The 25,220-nt window shown below is 44.6% G+C and overlaps 1 protein-coding gene across 11 annotated transcripts in view; it reads left to right on the top strand.

The window, feature by feature from the left end:
- SLC22A23 (solute carrier family 22 member 23) overlaps positions 1–25,220 on the top strand; it is a 181,856-nt gene that overhangs the window by 34,782 nt on the left and 121,854 nt on the right. For 5 of the 11 annotated variants that reach the window (XR_006202491.1, XM_042938045.1, XM_042938047.1 and 2 more), the window contains exons 2-3: positions 5,373–5,476; positions 11,304–11,458. Coding sequence is in view for 9 of the 11 variants with exons in the window: in XM_042938045.1 (XP_042793979.1) it covers positions 5,373–5,476; positions 11,304–11,458 (259 nt within the window). In the remaining 2 variants the exon portion in view is untranslated. Of the gene's footprint in view, positions 1–3,471; positions 3,526–5,372; positions 5,477–11,303; positions 11,459–16,025; positions 16,467–24,673; positions 24,983–25,220 lie in introns of those variants that run through there. The other 6 variants (XM_042938051.1, XM_042938050.1, XR_006202492.1 and 3 more) reach the window with 5 other exon arrangements.

Consider the following 25,220-nt stretch of genomic DNA (forward strand, 5'->3'; position numbering starts at 1 on the left):
TCTTGTTCATGGCCATAAAACTTCCCAGGAGAGGGGATTTATAGCAGTCCTCATTTCTCAGAAGTTTCTGCTTTTAATCAGATAAAAAAAGCTGTGAGAAGGCTTCTTTTTGTATATGTTGACTCTCATTTGCCTTCAGCTCAAAATAATCTTTATGCCAACATGGCATATTTTGGAACGGCATACTCTGATCCCCTAATATATTTGACAAATTTAGATCTTTATAATTTTGTTTATGGTATTTTTAACCCATGGAAGTTTCAAATAATAAATAAGCAATAATTTACATAATTTAAATCATAGTAAATAAATGAATAGTAATTAAGTAGTAAGGGTTAAAGTGTTATAAAATCTGTCAGTTCTTTCCTTAGGTACTTTTTTTTTTCTCCCTTAATTTTTAGAGATTTCATCTCCATTTCAAAATTGAAGAAGTAATCTGTTTTCTTCCAATATTTTCATGTTCTTGTTTTACATTTACTTTATCATAGGATTTATTATTACCGAAAATAAGATTGCTTTTCTTACCTCCCATTGATTTTGCATCTTCTTTAGAAATTTCATTAGTTTCCTTGATGAATATTTTTCTACTCTGGCAAGTCAAGCAATTAGATGATTCCTTTGAAAATAATGCAAATTTTATTTCTTTTCTTTGAGCTTATCCTTAAAATATATAGATAGAAAAACAGTCTGCCAGATTTTCCACAACCTCTGCCTTTTTTTTTTTTTTTTTTTTAAACAGAACATGTGCAGCTAAAATTGAGAACACTTTTTAGGGTCAGCTGTCTCACCATTTAGTCATGGCTGGCAAGCATCATGAGGCATCTCCATAGAATGTCCCTGGTTTGGGAACAATGGCAAAGAAAGCAAGCCTAAGATTACGAAACGGGGCCATGACTTAAACGCTTTTATGGTCGTGTTAAACCTGCTGATGAAGTGTTAACATGCTTAATTAGAGGATTGTTTTCATTGTTCTGTAGGGAATGGATTTGAGGGAGGCCAGAGTTAATGCATGGAGACGCTTGTATTAGTTCAGGAAGGGAGGATGGTGACATGGCCCACATCCTGTCCTCACCCTGCCAACTCGTCCCAAGGAAGTTTAATCAGGCTCTTTGGTTCAATTTGCAGATAACAGAAACTACTCTAGGTGTTAGGGAGTAGGGATCAAATACAGGGAAACAGTGCTCACTAAATTGCAGGAGCAGCTGTAGGCTGGGCCTCCAGAAGGTTTCCTAGAACAACTCCCTAGAACTGGCCCGCCCAGTGAGGAGGCTAAAGAATCAGGAGGTCACTGTCCAACTGCTGGCTCACGATTACACCTGAGCCACCTCCAGATGGAGCACTGCTAGATCTGAACAGCAGAATGGATGGCCCACTTACCCCCACTGCACACTCTTCCTAATGCAAGTGATCCCCCAAATTAGGTCTGGGTTGTGTACTGGAAGTTATTTTAGGGTGTGCAGCTGATTGACAGAACCTAAATCACCGCCGAAACCTTAGCTGGAAGGGAGTCCGGAAGTGGTTTGTTTTTAGCCTCCCAGCTCACATTGCAGAACACACACCAGAATGATGAGTGCATCCCTACCAAGTCCAGGTCGGTCAGGTTGCCCATAGTGAAGACGGAGTGTGGGGGATGGGGTCAGGATATGTTTGAAAGGGAGAATCCTCTGGATTCTGTGATTGTTTTGGTGGCAGGCAAAGGGTGTAGAGACTAATGTCAGGGACAAAGTACATTTTAGATTCTTTTTAAAAGTCTATTTGTTTATTTTGAGAGAGAGAGAGAGAGAGAGAGAGAGAGAGAGAGAGAATCCCAAGCAGGCTCCCTGTAGCATCAGCGCAGAGCCCGACGCAGGGCTCGAACTCATGGAACCATGAGATCATGACCTGAGCTGAAAACCAAGAGCCAGACACTCAACCGACTGAGCCACCCAGATACTACATACATTTTAGATTTTTAAAAGTCTCTTAGTCCTTGCTTAGCGAAATGACTAATTGCTCTATTTTATCAAGAGTTGGTGTGAACATATTTCAAGAGAAAGGTGATCTCAAAGCTTCCTCGTGCTTCTGAAATTCTTTTGGAGATATTACTGTATCTGAACACATTTTGTCTTCCAGTTACTTTTGTCCATCCTAGAAGTAGAAGTCAAAGGAAGGGATGCCATCTCCATGGATTCCCTCAGCCCCACCCTACCCAGCTTCTGGAATGTGCCCCAGGGGTGGTGTTACAGACAGATCCCCAGGAATGAGACACCTTATCTTGGGGAGTCTGGAGGCAGTTTGCTTATTGTCTCAGAGAAGTTGTCTAGTCTTGTGCCTAATTGGAGGGGGTCAGGGCACCCGCTGGGTTCCCTGACCCCCTACCCCAAGCTGAGAACAACCATGCTGGCCGACACTTCTAGGCAGGCTTTCTTTCCTTACTGGCCATGGGAGCAGTTCTGTCTCTCTCAACTGTGTTTTCTTTCATTCCAGCATTGTTAATTGATACAAGTTGTGTTAGGTAACCATGGAAAGTCTTATTAGGTAGCAACTAAGTGGGGTTGTGGCTGCCCTCAGCTGGGTACCATTATTGCTCAGGTGGCTGAGCTCACAACAGTATTGGCATTACCCCCGTCTCCCTGAATGTTTTCATTAAAATCTCTTTTGTCTCCTGGCCATCTAATATAAGCATAATGTACTCTTTTGCGTCACTTAACCTCAAATAAACTCATCAATGGGAAGTTTGTGTGGAGACATAAGCCAGTGATTCTTTGCCCCAGAGCCAGCAGCTGGTGCCCTCCTCCTCAACAGCAGCCTGGGACCAGGAGGCACTCCTGCCAAGAATGTGCCATGCTGAGGTGCAGGACAATCTGACGTGATTGGGACATTAATGATTACAGGTGTTGTAGGCACCTCCTCTTCAGATTGGCCAGGTGTGGTTATAGACGTAGCTCTTAGTCTTGGAATCAATTGCTCTGTGGGCAGGATCTGTGCTGGGCAGAGAGGAGAGAAAACAATTCAGAAATGGTTTCAGAATATATAAACCTAGCCGGAGAAACCAAATATACACACACAGTTATGATGCCGTAACTCACATTATAAAGCAGAACCTGTATTTCTGAAGATGGGTTGCACCTTGAAAGGTGTTTATTATTAAAATATATATTTACTCCAGGGGTACCTGGGTGGCTCAGTCAGTTAAATGTCCGACTTTGCTCAGGTCATGATCTCACAGTTCGTAAGTTCAAGCCCCATGTCCAGCTCTGCCCTGACAGCTCAGAGCCTGGAGCCTGCTCCAAATTCTGTGTCTCCCTCTCTCTCTGCCCCTCCCCTGCTTGTGCACTCTTTTTCTCTCTCAAAAATAAATAATAAAACGTTAAAAAAATTTTTTAAAATATATTTATTCCTGGAAACAATATATACATGAATATTGGTTTTCCAGATTTGCCTCCAAAAAGCCCACTTAAATCTAATTTTACATTCCTTCATTTGCAGTACAAGATAATAGACAATACTGTCGTATGTGCAGTTTTTGGCTGCATCCTGCCTTTGGTGAGTTGATTAAACCCCAGCCTTGGACTTCGAAGCTCATTCACCAACCTCAAAATGACAGGGAAATGGCAGGACAGGGCTGGCCATTGGTTCTCAGACTTAAGCAGGAATCAGAATTGCCTGGAAGGCTTGTAAACTACATTCCTGTGATTCACTCCAGGAGTTCTCATTCAATGGGTCTGGGGTGGGGCCCAAGAATTTGTATTTCCAACATGTTCCCAGGTGATGCTGAGGTTGCTGGTTGCTGGAGCACAGTTTGAAGACCACTGGAGTAGACACAGGAGGAAATTCACTCCCTAATGTATCTCAATTCTTAATGATGAGATTCTGTGCAAGCAGCAGTGCCCCGCTCCCAAACACCTGAATAAATCCCGACAAGAACCAAGCACAAACCATCCTTTGTTGACAAGGCCTGTGTGGTCTGTGCTTGCATTCCCTTTCTTCCTGAGCCTGGCATTGGACATCACTCTGCAAACAGATGGGGTAGAAGAGAAATTTATTCTCTCCAAGGTCTCTGGAAAGTCGAACATGCCTTGGGGGCATCAGGGAACAAATGTGTGTCCCAAGGAGTCATGGAACAGTGTGACAGGTGGCTGCCTTCCTGCTTTGTCTAGGCCCAGTGCTCTACTCTGCAATGGCAGGTGCAGAAGCTTGGCTTTTCCCAAAGTCTGTTGAAGTTGAGACCCACACCTAAGAGTTCCTAGGGAGGCTCCCTCAGGGGAGTTTGGAAACGGGGGGGCAGGACCAGAGCTTGCCATCTGGGTCTCAAGATGGACAGAAAAGGGGGCAGTGGGAGGTACTGAGTAAGACACAGCTAAGATCAGGTTTCACCCCAACAAATTCCCATTTCTGCTTCCAGAACTTCTGACATGTCCAGCTCCCCTGCCTTGTTGTGCATCTCTCCATCTCCACTGACCTGATGTTCTTTAGCCACTTCTTTGTGCCAGAAGGAGGACATCAATGGGGTGATGTGGGGTGGGGGCCACAGCCTTCATAGCGTCACCAGCGGAGATCCTGCTGGTTTGCTCCTGGGGCCCAGATATTTGTGGATTTGAACGCTGTGTCCTCCTCACATGTCTTCCACTTGGACACACATCACCTCCAGGGAACAAACATGGTTTTCTCTTCAGATTTTGCAAAAGGACAACAAAAACTTTGGAGGCTTGTTTTATTTTTTATTAAATAATAAAATGGAATTGTAAAAAGCGTCTAAATGCTGTATTTACCAATTGATTGGCTTTCTCTCTCTTCTCTAAGCAGATAGCCTTAGAATGGAATAAGGGAAAGCATAAGGGACACTTACAAGGGAAAAAGTGAGAATGTTTTGTTAGTTGATATTTCAACATTAAATATTAAATATTTTTAAGACTGCTTATAAAGCACAGGGGAGGTTTGGAGGATGGAAACACAGAAGTTGCCTTTAATTTTCTCATGTTGTGATACCTCTTGCAAAAAGTTGACAGGGCCTTCCCTCCCTGCGCATGTGACAGCTCTGTGGGTGAGAAGGGGTGTTGGTGCCCAGCCTCCTAGCTGCTTCCTCTCCCTCAGGTTATGTCCCCAAGTAGCTGGCACAGAAGAGCATGTGCCCCCACATTTCATGGGGTGCTCCCTGCAGACTTTTATGGTCTGTCCTGGACTAAAACATTACACTGCCTTTTGTGGGCAAATTCTATTTCTCATTGTTGGATTTTCAAACACATGGAAGGGACTCTTCATGGGATGTGTGACTTGGTGCTCCAAATGGTGTCATGATCCTTACTGTAGTTGTTATATTGCCCTTATGATTAACTACAACTGGCATCTGTGTATGTTTCTCTCTGATTTATTTTCTATTTGCCCCTCTCTAGTGGGATCTTGTGTGTGATAATGCCTGGAAGGTCCATATCGCTAAGTTCTCCTTACTGGTTGGATTAATCTTTGGCTACCTAATAACTGGATGCATTGCTGACTGGTGAGTACCAACATGCCGTGTGCACGAACCTTTGGAAGCCACAGCAAGCCTTTGCTGGCTAAAGAAGAATGGTCAGTGTTAGCTTACTGTAACTAGGTTTTTTCTCTGCCCTGGTGTTGGTGCTGGTGCAGAGGGCTGAAGCCATCACCTGGAGAATCCAGAACCAAAAGGATTGGCCAGTGCATACAACAGACCCTTTTGAAGTGAGAATTTAAAGTCATTGCAATTTGCTAGCTGCTAAGTCTAGCAAAACCTGCATGCAACTTGCAGCCCCATCTGCTCCTGATGTTTATTGTTGAGTTGGGAAGAGTTTGAGGGCATAGGTTCAGGGCTCTGTGGGCTGGGCTCTGAGGAGGTAGGTGTATGAGATGCATCAAAAAATGGGGAGAGGAGGAGCTAGAAAGTCCACCCACATGATTTGAATGGGTAGGCTGATGACATTTCCAAATACCATGCAGATTTCAGAGAGGCACAGTCCTTTACGGTTGGCTTGGCCAGGAGACACCTCTGCAGGGTCCATGGGGAAGGTGGATCTTGTAAGGTAGACAGCATTTGGATAATGGATGGATATTTGCAGGTGGAGGAAGGGTGGTGACCAGAGGTGAGAATGAATATGCTTTACTTGGGTGGGTAAGGAGTTCTTAGTGCCTGGAGCAAAGTGTGTGGTTCATGATAAAGTGAGAAGGTTAGAAAGATGGAGAGGAGTAGTGAAGAGAATTATAATGATGATGATAATGATGATGATAGCAACAATATTAGCAGCTAACACTGATTATTGTTGCCAGGCACTGTGCTAAATATTTCTATGCATTAAAATATCCCATCCTCAGAGCACCCCTGTTAGGTAGATACTATTTATTATCTTTGTTTTATAGTGCTTTACTTAGCACAGAAGTCTAAGTAAAATCCCAGGTTTACTCAGCTTTTCAAGCTGGATTTGAGCGAAAGCCCAGTGGCTCCAGAGCCTGCCTCTTCACAAGCATGCTACAGCACTTTTATTTAAGGCACCATGTGGTCACAAGGACAGCAGCGAGCACACATCTGAGCAGCATTGCCCAATGGTGACAGGGTTGTCCAGTAATGGGACTGCTCTAGGAGAGAGGTGTGGGGTAGCTGTTCTCCCACTCTTGACATTGTTTTGTTTTTAAAGGGACTTTTTGTGAATAGGGACTTCTTGGACCCAGTGATGTAATAAGGGCTAAGAGTGATATGGAGCAGACTCCTGACATCGTGGCTTTGCTCTGCACTGTTCCTGTACCCTGGTTAGCTGACACAGCTGGTTGAGGCCATCCAGCAAGAGGCTGGAGGGGGGCAGGGGAGCAATAGAGCAGCAGGTGGGGCCCAGAGGGGTTCCAAAAGCACTTCCAAGTTCTGGAAATTTCTTTCCAAAAGCAAACATCTATTTGGGAGTTCCTTGCATTCACAGGTAATGTGACTTCCTGTGCGTTCAGAATTTGCTTAATCAGCATTTGTAAATGCTTCTTAAGGACAAGTTCCCTGGGAACAGTAACAGAGAAGCTGTCAGTGACCTCTGAAAACCTATACTACAGCCCCCTTGGGGGTTTTTTTTGACATGGTCATGGGGAGGAGTGGGGAAGTGGGAGGAGCGTAGGGTTTTTTTAACCAAATACTTGAGCGTATAGGTTTTCAGAGTAAACGGTTACTAATTTGGAACATACTGTAATCCCAATATTTTCACCACAAGGACTTTTGTTTCCCAGTGATCTGCGTTGAAATAGATGAGGAAGATATACTAATATAATCCATGTCACTTCTTTCTAAAAACTGCAGAGTTGGCTGAGGTTTGAGTGTCCTTATTCAATTATATAATGGGAAAGTAAACATGGACTTCTATTAATGGATCAGTCTGTAATGGCTTCAACTGTTTAGAAGTTGTTTTTGTGATTTCTTACCTCTGGCACATACCTGCTGTTTGGCATCCCTGATCACACACCAGGCCTGGGGACAAAAGGCAGAGGAGTTTGGAGGTCTCCTTTTGCAAATAGCCAGAGTCTCATGCTGCAAAGCCACGTCTCTTGCGGTTGCTTTTCCAAAGTCTGGGGTGAGTGGGCGAGGGGTGCCCGGAGAGCCAGGCCAGGCTGCTTTGTGCTGTGGTTCTTGAACATCTTGAGAGGGCCTCAGTTCCAGCTTGAAAGTTTGGTGTTTTCCACCCTGTATTTATTATAATTTATTTTTGGCCTTTTACTCCCTGCTAGAGCCTTGCTGAAAGGAAATAAGCACATTTAGAGGGAACTTCAAACTTCACAGCTGCTAGCACCCGTTTCATGGCTACATAGGGAAGTTGACCAAGTCCTAGGTTAAGCTTTCTAAGACTGAAGTCAGCATATAATGAAATTCAGGAATACACTTTTTTTTTTTTTTAAAGTCATCTCTAGACCCAATGTGGGACTTGAACTTACAACCCTGAGATCAAGAGTCAAATGCTTTACTGGCTGAGCCAGCCAGACACCCCAGTACACCTTTTTCTTTAAAAAGGTATCATTTTCCACACAAATCTTGTTTGGGGATATACATTATATACTGTCCTGTAATGTGTTAGTTGAGACGTTTGAAAGGGAGTAGCCCAGTCACTGTTCTTGCTAGATGAGCTCCCTTCCTTCCGTGGTTGGTTCTGTTGCTGGATATTGAGCACACTTCCCTCCACGAGCCCTCTACATGGTCTCCAGCTGGCACTGGGCCCTGGGTCCTGGGCCCTGGCCTTTCTAGACTGCACCAGAGGACCCCTTGCCCTCTAGCTCCTGGCTGAACCTGGCCATGGGGAGAGAGTACCAGCTAGAGGTCTGAAGGAGAGATGATAGTGAGGCAGGATGTTTTTGTCCCCAGCTGGGTCTCTGCAGGGCTATCAGAGGCTAGCTGCCTCCCATTAGGAGCCCCTCCACATGGCACCTCTCTCTCTGGGTTCCCAGACCATCTTCCCCCTTATCCCCCTTCTGCTAGCAGACCCAAATTTCTCTTACAGCCTGCCCAGCCTTTTGCAAATAATCCCTTTATTAAAATCTCCTCAACTCACTCATTTTGAGTGGGGCATCTGTTCCCTATTGAGAGCCTGTATTACTTCTCAATGGCTGCTGTGACGAATTACCACGCACTTGGTAGCTTCAATTAATGAACTCACAGGTCTGCAGTTCATGGAAGGCTAAATTCTAGGTGCCAACAGAGTTGCATTTCTTTCTGGAGGCCCCAGGAAGTAATCCTTTCCTGTGCTTTTTCCAGCTTCCAGAAACTGCCCACATTTCTTGGCTTGTGGCCCCTTTTCTAGCCTCAAAGCCAGCAATGGCAATCAGGTCCTGTTCACGCTGATATCTCTCTGGCTCCCTACAGCCAGAAGAGGGTCTCCATGTACTTAGACTGGATCCACCTGAACGAATCACCACCTCGTCTCAGGGTCTTTAATCGTATTTGCATCTGTAGAGCACTTTTGCCATGAAAGGTAGCATATTCACATGTTCTGAGGAGTAGGACGTGGACATCCTTGAGGGCCACTCTTCTGCCCCCCCTTAGGTGCCCCCTCTGCATTACAGACTTAGGAGTGTAGTTTTGTCAGACATCTCTGAGCAGGATCCTGCTCTGGATGGAGCCAGTTCACACTAAAACTCCAGCGATTGTAACAGTTGTTGAACGCTTACTGAATCACATATCCCCACCTGACAGTAGCCCCCTTAGGTCGGCATTAACTGGTCCCTCCTAAAGAAAACTCAAGGCCCGTTTGAACAAGCTTAGTCTTTCCCAAGATCACATAGTTTCTAAGTGGTGAGCCTGGATTCAAGACCAGGGTGTCTGCTTTCAAAGACCATGTTTGCCCCAGAGTTCCTAAAAATAATTTTTACTTCATGATTTTAGCAACCATTTGGGATGGAGAGATTTAGAATAGTTTCTACAAGTTAAAAAAAAAAAAAAATCAGGATCTTTTCTAAAGTATTGGAACAGGGCAAACCATGTTTGGTGGGCAGCTGGGATGTAGATGTGTAGGGAGGAATCATACAAGCTAAACATTTAACCCTTTGGTCTGTGCTACACATTGTGCCTGTATCTGCCATCTCTTAATGATCTCGATGCTGTGAAGTCAGACTGTTATCCCCACTTTACAAACAAGGGGAGTAAAGGGAAATAAAAATGGGGAAGGTAGATCTCATCTTTGTTTTCCTTCATTTCAGGAGACCAACTAAGCCATATTCTAAATTTATTTCTTTAAATGAATTGTGTTTGGATAAAACTACGTATAGAGTCTTACGCAACAAGGGCTTAATGACCCCAGCACCAGTCAAAGGGACATAATGGCTAAAAACTCTTGACAAGATAGTTGACTTACATTGGCATTGAGTTCATGACCTTGGCTTCATTTCATTAAACTAGTGTGACTAATGGGGATGGTTAGAAGCCTAAGAAATTATGGATGAAATTGTTTCCTCGAGTTCCCTCCCCCAAATTTTCTTGAAATTACATCCATTTCTTTCATCGACAAGGATATGCATTACAGAGTATTGTTTTTTTCTTAATAGCTTTATTGAGAGGTAATTTATATACCATAAAACTCACTCAGTTTAAGTGTATAACTCAATGAATATTAGTATCTTTACAGAGTTATACAACCATCACCACATTCTAAGTGTCAAACATTTCCAGCACCTTAAAAGGAAATCTTGCATTCACTTTCAGTCATTTCCCTATTCTCATCCTGAGCCCTAGGCTGTGAATCTACTTTCTGTTTTTATTGGTCATAAGACTGTCACAAGGATGTCTAGGCGAGCTTAAGCCATTCAGCAACTCTTTAGGTGTTTGGGGTGCCAGGCGTAGATTTTTTTTCCCCTTGGCAGACAGTCCACTATCCAGTTTTTCTGTGAGCTAGACTTCTAGTTCAAGCCGATTATATTTATGTTAATTTGTGTGATGGAGAGTTTGGTTTTGTTTTTTGTTTTTTTTCCTAATGAGTGGATGAAGGAAAAGATGGAAAGGTAGCACTGGAAGAATGGAGAACTAGTGACTTCCCTTTCCCTGGGACCACCCCTACTGTCCTGCCAGCCCCACCTAGAAGCACATTGCCGCCTAGCGGTCACCGATCTTGCAGGAGCCCACTCTGTAGCCCGCCAACCTAGTGTTTGTGCTGCCCTTTTCAGAAACACAGTGGGCTGGGTTCTTTCCACCACCACCACTGCCCACCCCCGCACTCCCCCCACCCCCGCCACCCTCCCCCCATCCCCGCCTTGCTGCCTAGTAGGCTTCACTTTCAGGTCCACACTCCTTATTTAAAGTTCAGCCTGTCCTAGTTTAGCCTGTGATCCCTTAAAAAAAACAAGCCAGCAGCCATCAGGGCCCTGATTCTGATAGGCCGCATGTACCTGAGGTCAGGTAGGACAACTTAACATCCCAGAAAAAGGAAATGAAGCCACTCAGCTCAGTGTCCATGTTGACTTTGGAGCCAAATCCAAAGGTCAGCGATTTCTCAGCACATTTTATGCTGGGTGTGTCGAGGTTTGTGTTTGGGGAGTTACTATTGATTTTGTTACTCTTGCCTTGAGTCATCCTCCTACATACTTAGAAACAGACTTGCCAACAGGAATGGAGTCCCTGTCTCAATTCTGTTCAGTAGCTGTTTGACCTCTGTCCCCTTATGTACAAAACAAGGGTTTGGGCTGAATGTCTCCTGAGCGACCCCTAGATCTACCAAGTTGGTGTAGACACTACAAAGCCTTTTACTGTAGTGAGTACAGATCAACATCTGTAGAGCACCGGCTGGACACAGGGTTTCAGCATCTAGCATTCATCCTGTTTAACGATGATTCCTCATTTTTTCCCTCTCCATATGCAGGGTTGGCCGGCGGCCTGTGCTGCTTTTTTCCATCATCTTCATTCTGATCTTCGGACTAACTGTGGCACTGTCAGTGAATGTGACAATGTTCAGCACACTCAGGTTCTTTGAAGGATTCTGCCTGGCTGGGATAATTCTTACCTTGTATGCATTACGTAAGTAAGAGCCTTCACAACTGTCTTGAAAAAATTAGTAAAAGTAATTGCTGCTGCCTATGAGGTTATGGGCAGGGCGCCCTGCGTGCTGGTGGTTTGGGATGACAGTCTTTTGGAAGCACAAACTTTAGTGGCCTCAACTGTTCTGGAAAAGTTTTCTCAGGCAATGTCATCCAATACTCCGTTCTGACTTCCAGCTTGGGCTCAGGGCTCATGAGAGGACGTGGAGGGTCACACAATTGCTTGGAGGAGTGGGGGTCAGCCCGCTCCTGATATGGAGGGGCTTTTGCTTTCCTCCAGAATCTTCTGTGTTGACATTCTGTGTACTTCCAAATCCAGTGCATAATTGGGCATTCCTGAACTTAGTTCTGGAACAGCACAGTGAGTCCCACTGTTCGTTGGTCTAGGCTCAGCATTCTGATTGGCTCTTTGAGAGTGTTTCTTACTTTTTTTCTCAAGGGTTATATGGAGTCCAAATTTTCCACATTCTGTCGTGTCCAGATGTGGCCTTGTGTAATCTGGACTTGAACCCTCAGCATTGGTATTTGAAGAGCAAATGGTAGCATTTGTTAGTATTTGCTCTTTTTAGGGTGAAGAAAAATGTCTGCACTGACTTATCATGCTTGTTGGCTGTATTAATTCCCTTGTCAGATGTGGTTATATGTCACCTCTTTGTAGTTGAGATACAGCTGCAAACTCACAGGGAGGAGGAAGGTTTTAGGCATTGATGTTTTACTTATTTCCTGGTTTTATACTTTCTAATTACCTTGTGGAAAGATCTGTTAGGGACGATGTAAAATGATTTATAACGTATTTTGCCTGTTTCTTTCCTTTTGACAACATGGGTAGGAATCACATCAAGTGGCAATGCCCTATAGTTTTGATTTTCTTAGATTTGTATATTAGACTCAGTAGCACTTTTGGGTAACCTGAATTTTTGCTCCCTATTGTAGAGAATAGAAATAGAATCACTTTATAACATAGTCTTACAGTCACAAAGGAGGAATGAGCATAGAGAAAGGTGACAGATGTATTCTTCCAGATCCACAGCAGGCAGGTTCTGTCTTCCTCTTCCAACACTCAACTGAATTTTACTTTCTTAGAAATCACCGTTGCCAGTTTTTATTTGCATTTATTTTGGAACCCTTGCTTCTGGCAGGGAGGGTTTCTTTAGGAATATGTGCATTCAAGGTCAGTGGGTCTGGGTGATGGCTGTTTGGAGGTTTTGTTTCTTTGAGCAAACAACATGGGCATCAGGCTTGAACATTTGCGGACAAAATGCCAGTGCCAGTGTTTGGCCCTATCCACCCTGTGGTCTGTGGAGAGGAGGAGGTTCCTTGCTCTGTTTTCTGGAGGAGAGCCCCTGGCCCTGCTCTCAGATGCTCGCCTGCCCCACACATGTGCAGGCGTGATGGGTTTTCCCCTTTAGGCAGCCGTCCTTGCCAAGCTCCAGGTTCTCTCAGGAGGACATCAGCCCGGTGCATCCTCACGCATGCCGTGAGAGGCAGAATAGAATGGCTCTGCTCAGGAGCATTTCCTCCATCTCACCATCCTGGTACTTCTCAGACTCAGAGAGGGAGTGTTAATGGAAAACTCAGAAAACAAAGATGGCATACCAATGTACCTTGCATGCCAATCGCTAGTGGATGGCTGAGGCTGCCAGAGAACTCAGAGAAGCCTTCGGAGGACACTGGGCGAAACCACCTGGAGCCATTGGCCATGTCTGCCCATGATAAGCGAGGAGGGTGGGGAGGCACTTGCCATCTGTACAACTCTCCCTGAATGAAGCCAAAGCAGGAGACCAATTCTCCTGACCTGCATTGTTTCAGCCTCACGTGGAATGGTTTCACTGACGTGTGTGGTGACATCATGCCATCCGCCCTGCAAAACCTGTTGTTGTGTTTACTGTGGAAAATGAAGCGAAGGATGTGTTTTCATGAGATTACACAGTGAGCGCTTTAAAGTAGAAAGTTCTCTGCCACTACAGAACCATGCTTGGGTGTGCTTGTCCCAGGAAACTGCTGTGCACAGAATCATATAACCTGGTCATCTTCAGACTTTTTTCTGTAAAGGGCCAGATAGTAAATACTTCAGATTTTGCAGGTCTCTGTTGCAGCCACTGGACTCTGCCACTGTATCTTGAAAACAACCATAAATAATATGTAAATGAGTAGGTGTGGCTGTGTGCCAACAAAAATTCACTTACTGAAACAGAAAGTGGGCCAGGTTTGACCAATGAGCCATAATATTTCAGCCACTGATATGTGTGAGTCTCTCTCTGTCCACTGGCTTCTAGGGAGCTCTAAAAAGCTTAGACTGTAATCTAGCATGTGTGTGATGGGCCTGTCAGGCTGAGCTTTAAACTCTGGCCTCTTTCCTAATTCCTTCTGAACTTTCCTGCCTTCATTTGTCTTTTGCCCCATTTTCCTATTTCCGTAATGCAAGTGTTAACTTTATTGCATGTGTTTGTGTTAGGAGCCTTACATTTTTTTGGGAAATTAAGCCAGGCATGAATAAATAATTATTTTCTTAAATCGGGATTCCACGTCAAACACTGTGACAAATATCATTGCAACGAACATTTTCAAGTATCAACCTAGCAGTCCTCTGAGTTAATACCGTATCTGATAGAGCAAAGTTAAAGCAAAAGGATGTCAGCGAGTAGTGGGAGTTCATTGACTACTATCTAGACAATGTAAATTAGGGGGAGGTTGAGTCATGGCAGGAGAGCTAAGACTGGCAAGGGGAATCGAAAGTGGAAATGAAGTTGTAATGGGCAGACCAGATGGGGTAGGATATGGGATGTGCTGGGCTGAGATAGCCCATCTCTCTGGCAGTTTGGGGCAAAGACAGAGGCTGGTGATAAAACGTTGAGAGGCAAGCTCCCCAGTCAGTCGGGCAAGCTGAGTCTACGTGCCTGCTAGTGTTTATACCCAGGTAGTATATGTGCTTAGTTAATGCTTGGGAATTTGTTTTGCATAAAGGAAAGGTCACAGGGTTGAAATATTTATTGACTCTGAAGAAAAGTTTTTAAATTTGGGACATTGATTATTTGGAAAATATATTCTTAATGGTCCCAACGTTTTCTCCCTGCTTCAGCCGTGAGGTTTTTTATCTCACTTAATGCATCTGCTGGAAAGGCCTGTACTGTCTCAGAAGAGAACTGGATATTGTCCTTTTTTAGCCTTGCAGGTGCTTGGAGATGTAAGGAGGGGAAGTACTGATTTGTGCACATTTTGTTTCTTGTGTAGCTTGCCGTGAGCGTGGACTCTCAGTTTTGAGAAATGCTGCTGACTCGTGAAAGTTTTCGGCTTTATGTGCAAGGCAGCCTGAGGTTTTTTGTTTTTTGTTTTTTGCTTTGTTTTTTGTGGTTTTTTTTCTGCTTTGGAATTTTTCTAAGGTACATTCCAGTTAAATACGCCATCCTTTAAACTTTTGTTTCTTTCAAGTCATCAAAGGGAGATGTGGTTGTGTAATTAGGACATAAAATAGAGATTATTGGCAACTTCCCCAGGAGTTTTTACATGGAAGCGGAGTGCTTGGCACCAGAGTGAACCAGTGAAGGTAGATGGGTTTGTGTGTCCCTGTCTTCCTGGGAGGCCATCATGAGACACTGAAATAATTAAATATACTTGGGCTCAATCGGGGGCTTAATTGTATCCCTTTGCCTCTGGACTGAAAAAAAAAATAAGGGAGAAAATCTTGACTCTGCTAAGCAAGGGGTAGGGAACCACAGACTGAGAAAGGAAGCAATGGATTACATTTCCTTATTTGTTTATGAATGAAGTCTTCTCAAAGACTAAAGAAATAGTCACTTTTCAGTACAGGCTGTCATGATGCCTTGTGGTATGAATTCTTTCTCCAGCTGGGTTTCATAACATCACAGAAGAGTACTGCAATATCATTTCAAATGTATCTTTCTTCAAAAGAAGCCCATACGAGATTATCGCTTTTTAAGTTAATTTGATGTTGATGTAATAAGTCTTATGGGAGACAATTTTTTTAAATATAAATACTTTTTCTAGTCTCTCTCTTCATTTGATCTCTGTCTTCCCCCTCCCCATCACTGCCAACCTCCCCTGCCCCCAATTTGAAATAATGAACACTACTTTTTGCTGGCAGAGACCATATTTTAGTTAATATGGGCAAATGAATGTCACCTCCTTTGTTTTGTTTTTGGACCTAACAACAGTGAACACTTTTCTTGAAAATTGCTCTCAAAGCTTCATGTTCTCAGTAGAACAACCCTCCCTAGACCCAATCAGCCTCAATAACTGGGTGATTTTTACACATAATCAGGCAGTAACCAGAAGTGTCACAGGTGACTAAGGTACTGAGTATTTTGCAAAATTAGAAGCCAGGTCTAATTGGTAGATAGACTCAGAAAAGACTTGAGTTTGCTCAAGGTGTGATGTTCTCTGTCTCACATGGCACGGATGGTTTTAACTTCACACTGAAGTGGTCAAGTAATTCCTAATGTGCTGGTGTTGGGTGACTTCCTCACAATTGCATATATTTCTGTAACATGCTGTCTTTCTTAACTATTATTCCTTGGAACATATTTCAGTCAGATGGGTTGTTAACACCAAAGTCATACTGTACATTAACAGAAGAAGAAGAAGAAGAAGAAGAAGAAGAAGAAGAAGAAGAAGAAGAAGAATTGACTGAGCCAAAACTCTTCAGGTAGTGAGTTGCTGAACTGTGGAACAAATAGAAAGAACGGTGATTGCCACTGTCCAGTACAAATGACCTCCCCTGGCTTGTGGTTCTCTTCTTCTGCAGAGCAAATATTGGCAGTGCATTCGGGCAAAGGGGAAGTTTCACGTGAATTTGTGGTTGTCCACCACAGCCTTCCTCTTTCCCCTCTCACCCCTCCCCATCTTCAGATTCTGGGCCCTCCCCAGAGCAGCAAGACAGAGCCAGAACCCCGATCTTCTGGTGGGACCAGCTCTACTGACAGGGCTTTTTTCCACCAAGGAAATGAATCAGAGTTTACCAAAAGCCTTTGACAAATGCTTTTTTTTTTTTTTTTTTTTTTTTTTTTTTAAGCCTGGGAAGAATTTTGGGTTTATCCAGATTCAGACTGGAGTAGCTGGGAAATCAGAACAGACTGGGGCTTCCCCACCAGTCTTTTTCTTCACTGGAAACTTTACTAAGCATGCAGGCAGACTGTGAAGAGTAAGGGAGTTAATCTATAAGCAAATACATATAAATATATATATATATCCTCTCCCTCTCTACCTGCCTCTGTCACAGCTCTGAGGAACCATCGCTTCTTGGGGGTAACCAGGAAATATTGAGTCAGTACAGAAGCTCCTGGTCTGTGAGCTCTAGTCCCCAGGAGGGAGACAGTGTGGCAGCCAGTTAGGGCCATGCTTCTCACTGGCCCCACATGCTGGGGATGAGTTGTCCAACAGAGAACCAGAAAATGCCACTGAGGACTGATTTTTCTCACTTTAAATAAAAATTATTAAACATCTCTATCCCTACTTACATGTTAGCCCAAACTTGAATTTATATTGAGACTTTTCTCTGAAAAAAATACAATGTCTGTATGTCTGAAGAGCAGGTAAGGATTTATTGCCTCACTTGCACATTAGGATGGGATGAGGGGTAAGTGGAAGGGTACCCAGAGGAAGGGTAAGTGTCTGGGTGGTGTCATTGAGCCCCACACACCCAGTGTTCTTCTGTCCAGAAGTCAGGCCAAGACAGCGTGTATATATTATCTAAAAGTATAAGTAGGCTTCGAAGCACCTCTTTCTTTGGGTGTTTTAAATTTGCTGAAGATGGTCCTGTCTCAAAATCACGGGGATAAACAGCAGATATTTAGATATCCAGCATTTTGAAATCAGAGTATTGGATGCTGAAAGCTGTATGCATCCTTAAGGACGAGGTTTTTCCCACACTGGAATTTTAGTGGTGCTTCAGTTGAAACAAAACAGTTCACCACACTAACAGGGGAAGTAGAAAGATCTAGAAATCAGGAGATCTGAGCTGTGGTGTGAGCTCTGCCATGGACTGACTCTGTGTCAGTGACAAATTGCTTTATCTGTAAGCTTCTGTCTCCCCTGTCCATTAAGTCAGGGCACAGGCTTTCAAACTGTGTCCTGTGGAACTGTGCGATCCCTTCCTGGAACCATGTGTGGAGGAGATGGACAGAAAACAACAAAAAACAAACAAACAAAAACAATGGATTCTATATGACAACATTTAATATTGCTGTAAAAAAATAAACCAATAACAACAAAACCAAATGGAAAACCACAGGTCTCCACCGTTCCTTCTATGGCTCTTGAGTTCTAAGCTCAACTTCAGTGTTGGAGGGGCATGAAACCAGATGTGCTTGGACCTTGCATTGTGTTACTGTGTCTTGCCAGATAAACCCTCCTTTCGATAGTTTACCTTTTGGTCTTTGGTGACCCTCATGGAAACACAAGACTGCTTTCTTCTTCACTCACTTGCTTGGCAAACATGTGAGGGCTTACTAGGTGCCTGGGGAATGACTTGGGCACTTACCAGGCACTGTCAAGTGCTGAGCACACAAAGGCAGACGCACCTTCCTGCCGTCCAGGACCGTCAGAAGTTAATGAGTAAAGATGAGGGACAGGCCCTGGTTGAAGTGAGAGTGTCAGGAAGCGACCTCTGAATCATGAGGTCGGGGTCAGGGAGAATAGGTGCTTGTTATTTGCAGTGGGTGCTCAGAGGTCAAGGAGACTAGTAATTCTGGGGACTGTGGGTGATTTGGGACTGATTGGAACCCAGAGTCTGAATCACGAATGGCACAGCCTGGGAAGGAGGCTGGGACAGTGCACAAAGTCCCATCCTCCATGACCCTGGAACAGTGTCAGGCTACTGAAGGGTCTCAAGCAAGAAAGGCAAACCTTTATGTGCTTTGGGGGAATCACTTAGGCTGTGGCAGTGGAGAGCAGACTAAGGAAGAAGGTCATGCTAAAAGCTGGGAGCTGGTGCAGGATCCAGGTGCAGAAGAAGAGCCTGAAGAAAGCCATGGCCACAAGGAAAGAGACTTTAAGAAGGTGGAATCCACAGCCTAGCTGATTGAAGAACTGGGAGAATGGAGAGGGGGGACCAGGTGGCCAGCTTGGACAATTGGATGGATTTTCCCCCCAAGTGATGAGACAAGGGATGCAGCCTAGGCATCCTGATTCCAAATCCTTTAGGATTTAGAGGCTACTGTCCACTCCTTTCCTCTGGCAGGTTTGGTAGGGGAAGATGACAGTTTCAGTCTCAGATAGGGTGACTCGATGGTGCCTTAGGGATATCTGAGGGGGTTGCTTAGCAGGTGATTGGCTATTTAGAAGTTCAGAAGTAAGGTCTGTGTGTCCTCAGCATAAAGGTAGCAGTTAAGGGTTATGGATAACTGAGATCACCCAGACTCTATGGAACATGAGGAATAAATGGGTGGAGGTAGAAGAACTAGTTGAGGGAGATGGGAAGGGATAGCCTGCATAGTCAGCGGAAAGTCTGAATAGGCTAATAAGCAGGGTGTCAGGGAAGGGGCCGAGTGTCAAATGATGCAAGACTGGGATTGAGAAATGTCCATTGGATGTAGCCATGATTGCCCAGTAGGTCAGAGTTAACTAGAGCAAAAGCTACCATAATTCAATTTAGTGATTAATGTAATCTAAATCATTTCAAACATAGGTTTTACTTCCTGTCCTCCCCAGAGCAGCACTGCCTTGTCCTTAACGTCAAGTATTTTGAGAAAGGAAATAACGGGGGTTTTTTTATTGTGATTAAATATATATAGCATAAAATGTACCGTTTCAACCACTAAGTGTACAATTCAGTGGCTTAATTATACCCCATATTGCTGTGCAAGGAAATACATTTTTAACAATGGCAAATGTTCATTATAATTGAGAGAAAAAATTGAACTGGAAGGCAAATCTGGAATGACTGTTTTTCCTTGAAGTCACCTGAAACAGTACATTTTCATGGCTCGAAATGGGGCATTTAGAACTACAGTTGAATTAGAGATGTGGTTTTCGGGGTATTATTATTATTATTAAGTTTATTTATTTTGAGAGAGACAGCATGAGTTGGGGAGGGGCAGAGAGGGAGAGAGAGAATCCCAAGCAGGCTCCACACTGTCAGTGCAGAGCCCAACACAGGGCTCAAACTCATGAACCATGAGATCATGACCTGAGCCGAAGTCAAGAGTCATACCCCTAATCAACTGAGCCACCCAGGTGCCCCTTTTATTCTCTATACTTTTATTTATCTTTTATTTTTTTAATGTTTATGTATTTTTGGGAGAGAGAGACAGACAGAATGTGAGTAGTGGAGGGGCAGAGAGAGAGGGAGACACAGAATCTGAAGCAGGCTCCAGGCTCTGAGCTGTCAGCATAGGACTCGAACTCATAAACTGCAAGATCATGACCTGAGCTGAAGTCAGACACTTAACTGACTGAGCCACCCAGGCGCCCCTGTTTTAAATGGTAACTCAGAAAACTTGCTTGCGGTCCCTTCATGCAGCTATTGGCCTATTGTGGTCCTGTTGTCTGCCATGTTCTGCCATGATATTTCCAAACCCCCAAGCACGTACACTTTAAGGTCCAAGTGAGATTCTGGGGGTCTGCTTAGGATTAACTGATGTGTCCCCTGCACAAGCATCCTCCTTGTCTTTGGAAACTGAAGGTATTTGTGTCCCTTCCAACCTGTGCCTTTTGAAAATATATTTACTTTGTGTCATTTGCCCTCCTCCGTATCAGGAAGATGGCAACTCCTATTTTTGACATGATTTGTGTGAAAATGTCTGCTCCCAGGACAGGTGCGAGTGGGGTGTGAAGAGAAGTTTTACTTTGAAATGGCACAAGGTTCGTTTTCTGTTGTTCTTCCCAAATGACTCTTCAGGAGGAAAAGCTGTTCAGGAGCCACTTTCCACTTGCTGGTCCAAGAATCCAGAAGACTTGACCACTATGTGGGATGACATGATGGACAGCACCTGGTTTTATTTGTTGGTTTTGCTGCCCCCTCTGGAGAAGTGTTCCCTCTGCAGGAACAAGGCCCCCCAACCCAGCATCCAGGCCTTTAGGGACCATGTGTCAGAGGCTGAGCTGGGACGTCCTGTTAGGCTCTCTCCTGGGTTGTGGGACCCACTCGGTTCTTCTACCTGGAACCCACTAAACTCTATGGCAGGCAGGCCCTCCCTTCACCCCGTGTACCGCTCTTGCTGGCCGGGTCTCTGGATGTGGTGATTCTCTGTGAAGTTGGACCCCCCGGGGCCTCTGGGCATCTTTAAGGCTGTGACTCTACCCTGATGGAAACCAATCTCAAGGAGTCTGAGGAGCCCAGCAGCATAACAGCTGGGCCAGATGCCCCAGAATGAGACCGCAGGGCCTCCCCGGGCAGCATTCTCAGGTGACCGAGTAGGACAGCTCAGAGACCCAGGTTTCGAGTTCCCCCTGAGCCTCCTGCATGCAACACAGAGCCTGGAAAACTATGGGTCTCCGATTGAGGGCTACTATTTTCCCCTCCTTCCTCCTTCTGTGGGGCCTTTGACGATTCTTGTAGAAAAGGGTACTTTGTGTCCAACTGGAGTTGGTTCTGACCACACTTCTTTGAAAACTGAAAGGTGCCTGTGTCCCTTCCAACCTGTGCCTTTTGAAAGCATCAAGGCTTGATATCTGCTTTGTGCCAGTTCTGGGAAAGGGCTCAGAACTCGCTCCAAACCCCTGTCAGAGTGGGGGCAGGGGAGGAATTAGGGCCATTTAGTTCTAGCCCAGCCCCCAGTCACAGCAGTTTTACATAAGAAAGAGCTATTGCTAGTTCTGCTGTGACTTGGAATTTCTGTTTCTTCCCTGACATCTATGTAATTTGTCAAGCTGGCACGGCCCAGTCTATCTGGCCGTGGGCTCTAATTGCAGAGGCGACCAGGGGCTCCTGAGATGGAGTAGCGTGTAGGGATAAAAATGATTTACTATGTTGGGGTGTCTGGGTGTCACAGTTGGTTAAACATCCGACTCTTGATCTCGGCTCAGGCTCAGGTCATGATCTTGCGGTTTTGGAGTTGAAGCCCTGTGTCGGGGCTCTGCGCTGACAGTGCGGAGCCTGCTTAGGATTCTGTCTCTCCTTCTCTCTGACCCTCCCCTGCTTGTGATCTCTCTCTCAAAATAAATAAATAAACTTTAAAAACAAAAACAAAGGACCATGTTTGTAAATGTTATTAGCTTCTTTTGTGTGTGTGGATGGGAGGGCGTGTGACTGCCCTTCCTTACTGTGTAGGAGGTCATGCTGGGAGGCTGCCTGGCCCTTCATCCCCAGTCATTTGCTCACTCTTTAGCTGGTCTCAGTGCTTGAAGCATGATTTTGTCTGGTATCTCATTATATCACTCCCTTGCTTGGATGGGTGGATGGATGGATGGATGGATGGATGGATGCATGGATGCATGGATGGATGGATGGATGGATAAGTAGATAATGTCCCTTCTTTCCTTTTAGAAAGAGGCACAGGCAACTCTGATGTGCAAGGGTTTGACAGAATATCTAAGGGAAGCCTTGTGCTGTGACCTCCCTTTTCACACAGTCCAGCATGTGCATGGCATGTATGTAGCATGGTATTTCACAACTGAGTAGTATTTTGATGTTGAGGAGTAAAAAGGAGAAACTGAAGAGGTCATGATGATAGTTGTTTGGTAACAATAATAAGGTATTAATTGAGCATTTTCTAAGTTCAGATACTATGCTAAATTATTAATTTATACACACACACCCACATGCACACAACGTTTCAAATTTCATACTAACCTAGTAGATCCTAATAATGGGCATGTTTTAGAGATAAGGAAACTGAGACATCTAGTCCCTGTACCTGCCTGCCTACCTCACTAGTAGGGCCTTTAAGTAAGAGCTAATACTTATTGGGTTTTTGTAATGTACATTGCTGCTATGCTGAGTGTAATACAAATATTTAATTTAATCCACCCCATCATTCTATGGGCACTGTTATTTAACCCGTTTAACAAATGGAAACTTGACATGTGGGTGAGGGTAACTTGCCCAAGGTCCCTTACCAGAGGTAGAGAGCCAGAACTGAAAGCCAGGTCTGCATGGCTCCAGTGTTGTTTCAAACAGCCCTCTTTTTCTTTGTCTTAAAACATGTTGTTATAAGATTATTTAAATGTGTACAAATATCTTATAAGGAGTAGATTAGTTCTTATAATTTCTAAATAACTATAAGATCAAAATATTGACAACATCCAATTGGAAAACTGATACTATCCAAATTAATTGCGATACTTTAATGGGATAGATGATGGTCTTTTCTTGAAGGGGAATCCCCGCTCACCCCTGTTGGGTTAAATAGCAGAAAGGCAGAGCTTCAGGTGCAATTTCATATTTAATCTACTTTGGCATTTGGACTTGAAAAATTCAAGTGTTCATGATGCCTTTTCACTTATTTTGCTATCTAAACCATTGCGAACCATTCTAAGGCTTTGCCGTCGCGGAACACTCCAACCTCCTCCTGTCCCATCCCTGCTCATGAGTGCACCCGTGTCACTCATTCTAACAGGGTGCCTCCTGAGGGCTCTACCAACCCGTCTACTTCTCTTGAAGGTAAAGGTAGATTCATGGCATTATTCAAATACTGATTAAATTGGTGTTTAATCCACTTATGACTGGAATCGAGACTAGAAACCATCATTACCACCTGTTGCCTAGTACTCTTGTGCTTTGTGATGGGTACCCTCTTCCCGATGCCAGGCTCCACCGAGACCTGTGTGCCTATGCCATGGTACACATGTGGCCACTCCATTCTCCTGCTACTGTGTGTGGACTCCTGGGAAGCCTGCATTTGTGTAGCCTGTCATGATGACATTTGGTCTTTGTGAGTATACATCCAGATGCAGACGTGAGCTTGGAAATCTTAGGTCCACACTGAGTTACAAACTCCTCATCTAGATGAGCCAGGTTACGACTAAGATTTTCATTGACACAAGAATATAAAATTTAAAAATTCTTGTAGACCTCCAAGAACGCATCCACAGATGGCCACAGTCTTCCCGCCCCACTTCAGAAGTCCGTGTTCTAGAATGTGACCCTACCGAGGTGACCCATTCTCCCTGTCCTCTTCTGCCCTCAATTCCCACTTTGTTACTGTGCTGTGGCTCAGCTCAGACCTGCTCCCTGTTCCATTGTCCCTGTCATGGTTCAGCTTCCACTCTGACTCTTGGCGTTGTTCTCCAGCATCCCAAGACCTACCTCGGTCCCTGTCACTAAGAAGCCTGGCCAGCCCATATATGACCTCTCTACAGGTGGCGGCCGTGCAAAGATGGAACAGAGGAGGGACTGGGAAGCTTTTCCCAAAGGAGTCAGGCCATGGGGACAAGATGTTTGGGCTTTCTCTGTGGGCAGTGGAGAGCCGTCATCAGCTTTTGTTTTCTTTTGCGGGGAGATAACTCTCGGGATCTTTCCCTTGTCCCATGGGCCACCAGGAAGCAATACTCATTTGAGCAGTTTGACAAGTTTGACCCCTAAATTCCCCCCTTTGATGTATATGGCATCCCTGGGAAAAGTGAAATGGAGAACTAGTCTTCCAAATCTGTATTTCCCACAAACGAAATTTACCAAAACCATTCCTTTTCTTGACAGTGCTGTCACTGACAAGATGATCTTCTTTGGAATCATCGGGCAGCTTCCTCAGGCTTCTGGTGGACTCTTGAGTCTCACGCATAAAGAGCCTACGAACCACATACAAGAATTATAGTTAGAACTTTCATGTGAGCTTGGAATTGTCAGGGAGTATCGAGTTCCTCTAGGATACATGAATCTTGTTCTTTAAAAGGGTTTAATTGAATTACAGAAGGCGCCACCCAGTGAGTCCCCGGATGAAGTCCTGGGATATCACAGTGCCCAAATCCTGTTTTACCCAAGAACACAGTGGTGTTCTCTGACCTGTCCATGGTTGGATCTTATTTTCCATTTCCTTTGTGGGGTCACTGTACGGTCTTATTTCATGTTCTCTTCAGGGGGTAATTGCTCTTTTGCTGTTTTTCCAAACTCTCTTTTTTGGCCTGTTTCCTTTCTGTCTTGTGACGCTGGAAGCGAATGTTTGCACAGTTGGCCTTTCCATTCCGTCACTGCTGCTTCGGTGTTTGTGTGGAGTGGGGAGGGAAGGGGACATGCAGGGGACAGCCTCTGCCGCCTCCAGCACACTGAAAGATCACTTTTGCTTCCATCCGCCCTTTTTTAAAGGGGACGACAAGGCAATTCGAAATGGAAGAACAAATGAAACTCTTTGGACAATTATCCTCTGAAGTTGTAAAAGAAAAAAGAAAACCAAATGGGGAACGTATGCTTTTATTTTCTCTCCCATTCTTTCTCACGTGTGATCCTATGAGACAAGGCAAAGCAATCATAATAAACTGTTTCTAAAGAGTTTTGGAGCACAGCTTTCTAAGAAGACTTGCTGTAACAGTGGGAATGTCCTCTCTCTGCACTGGCCAGTGCTCTAACCGCTGGTCACACTGGACATGCGGGTGGTGCCACTGAGGAACTGAATCGGTAATTTCTGTTCATTTTATTGTATTTATTTTTCAAGTTTTCTAATGTTTATTTTTGAGAGAGAGAAAGAAAGAGAGAGAGAGAGCAGGGGGAGGGTCAGAGAGAGAGGGAGACACAGAATCTGAAGCAGGCTCCAGGTTCTGAGCGGTCAGCACAGAGCCCGATGCAGGGTTTCAACCCACAAACCATGAGCCGAGGGTGGACGCAGAACCTAGTGAGCCACCCAGGTGCCCTTTCT

The sequence above is a fragment of the Panthera leo genome, chromosome B2 (genome assembly GCF_018350215.1).
Source record: "Panthera leo isolate Ple1 chromosome B2, P.leo_Ple1_pat1.1, whole genome shotgun sequence".
Classification (NCBI taxonomy): domain Eukaryota; kingdom Metazoa; phylum Chordata; class Mammalia; order Carnivora; family Felidae; genus Panthera; species Panthera leo.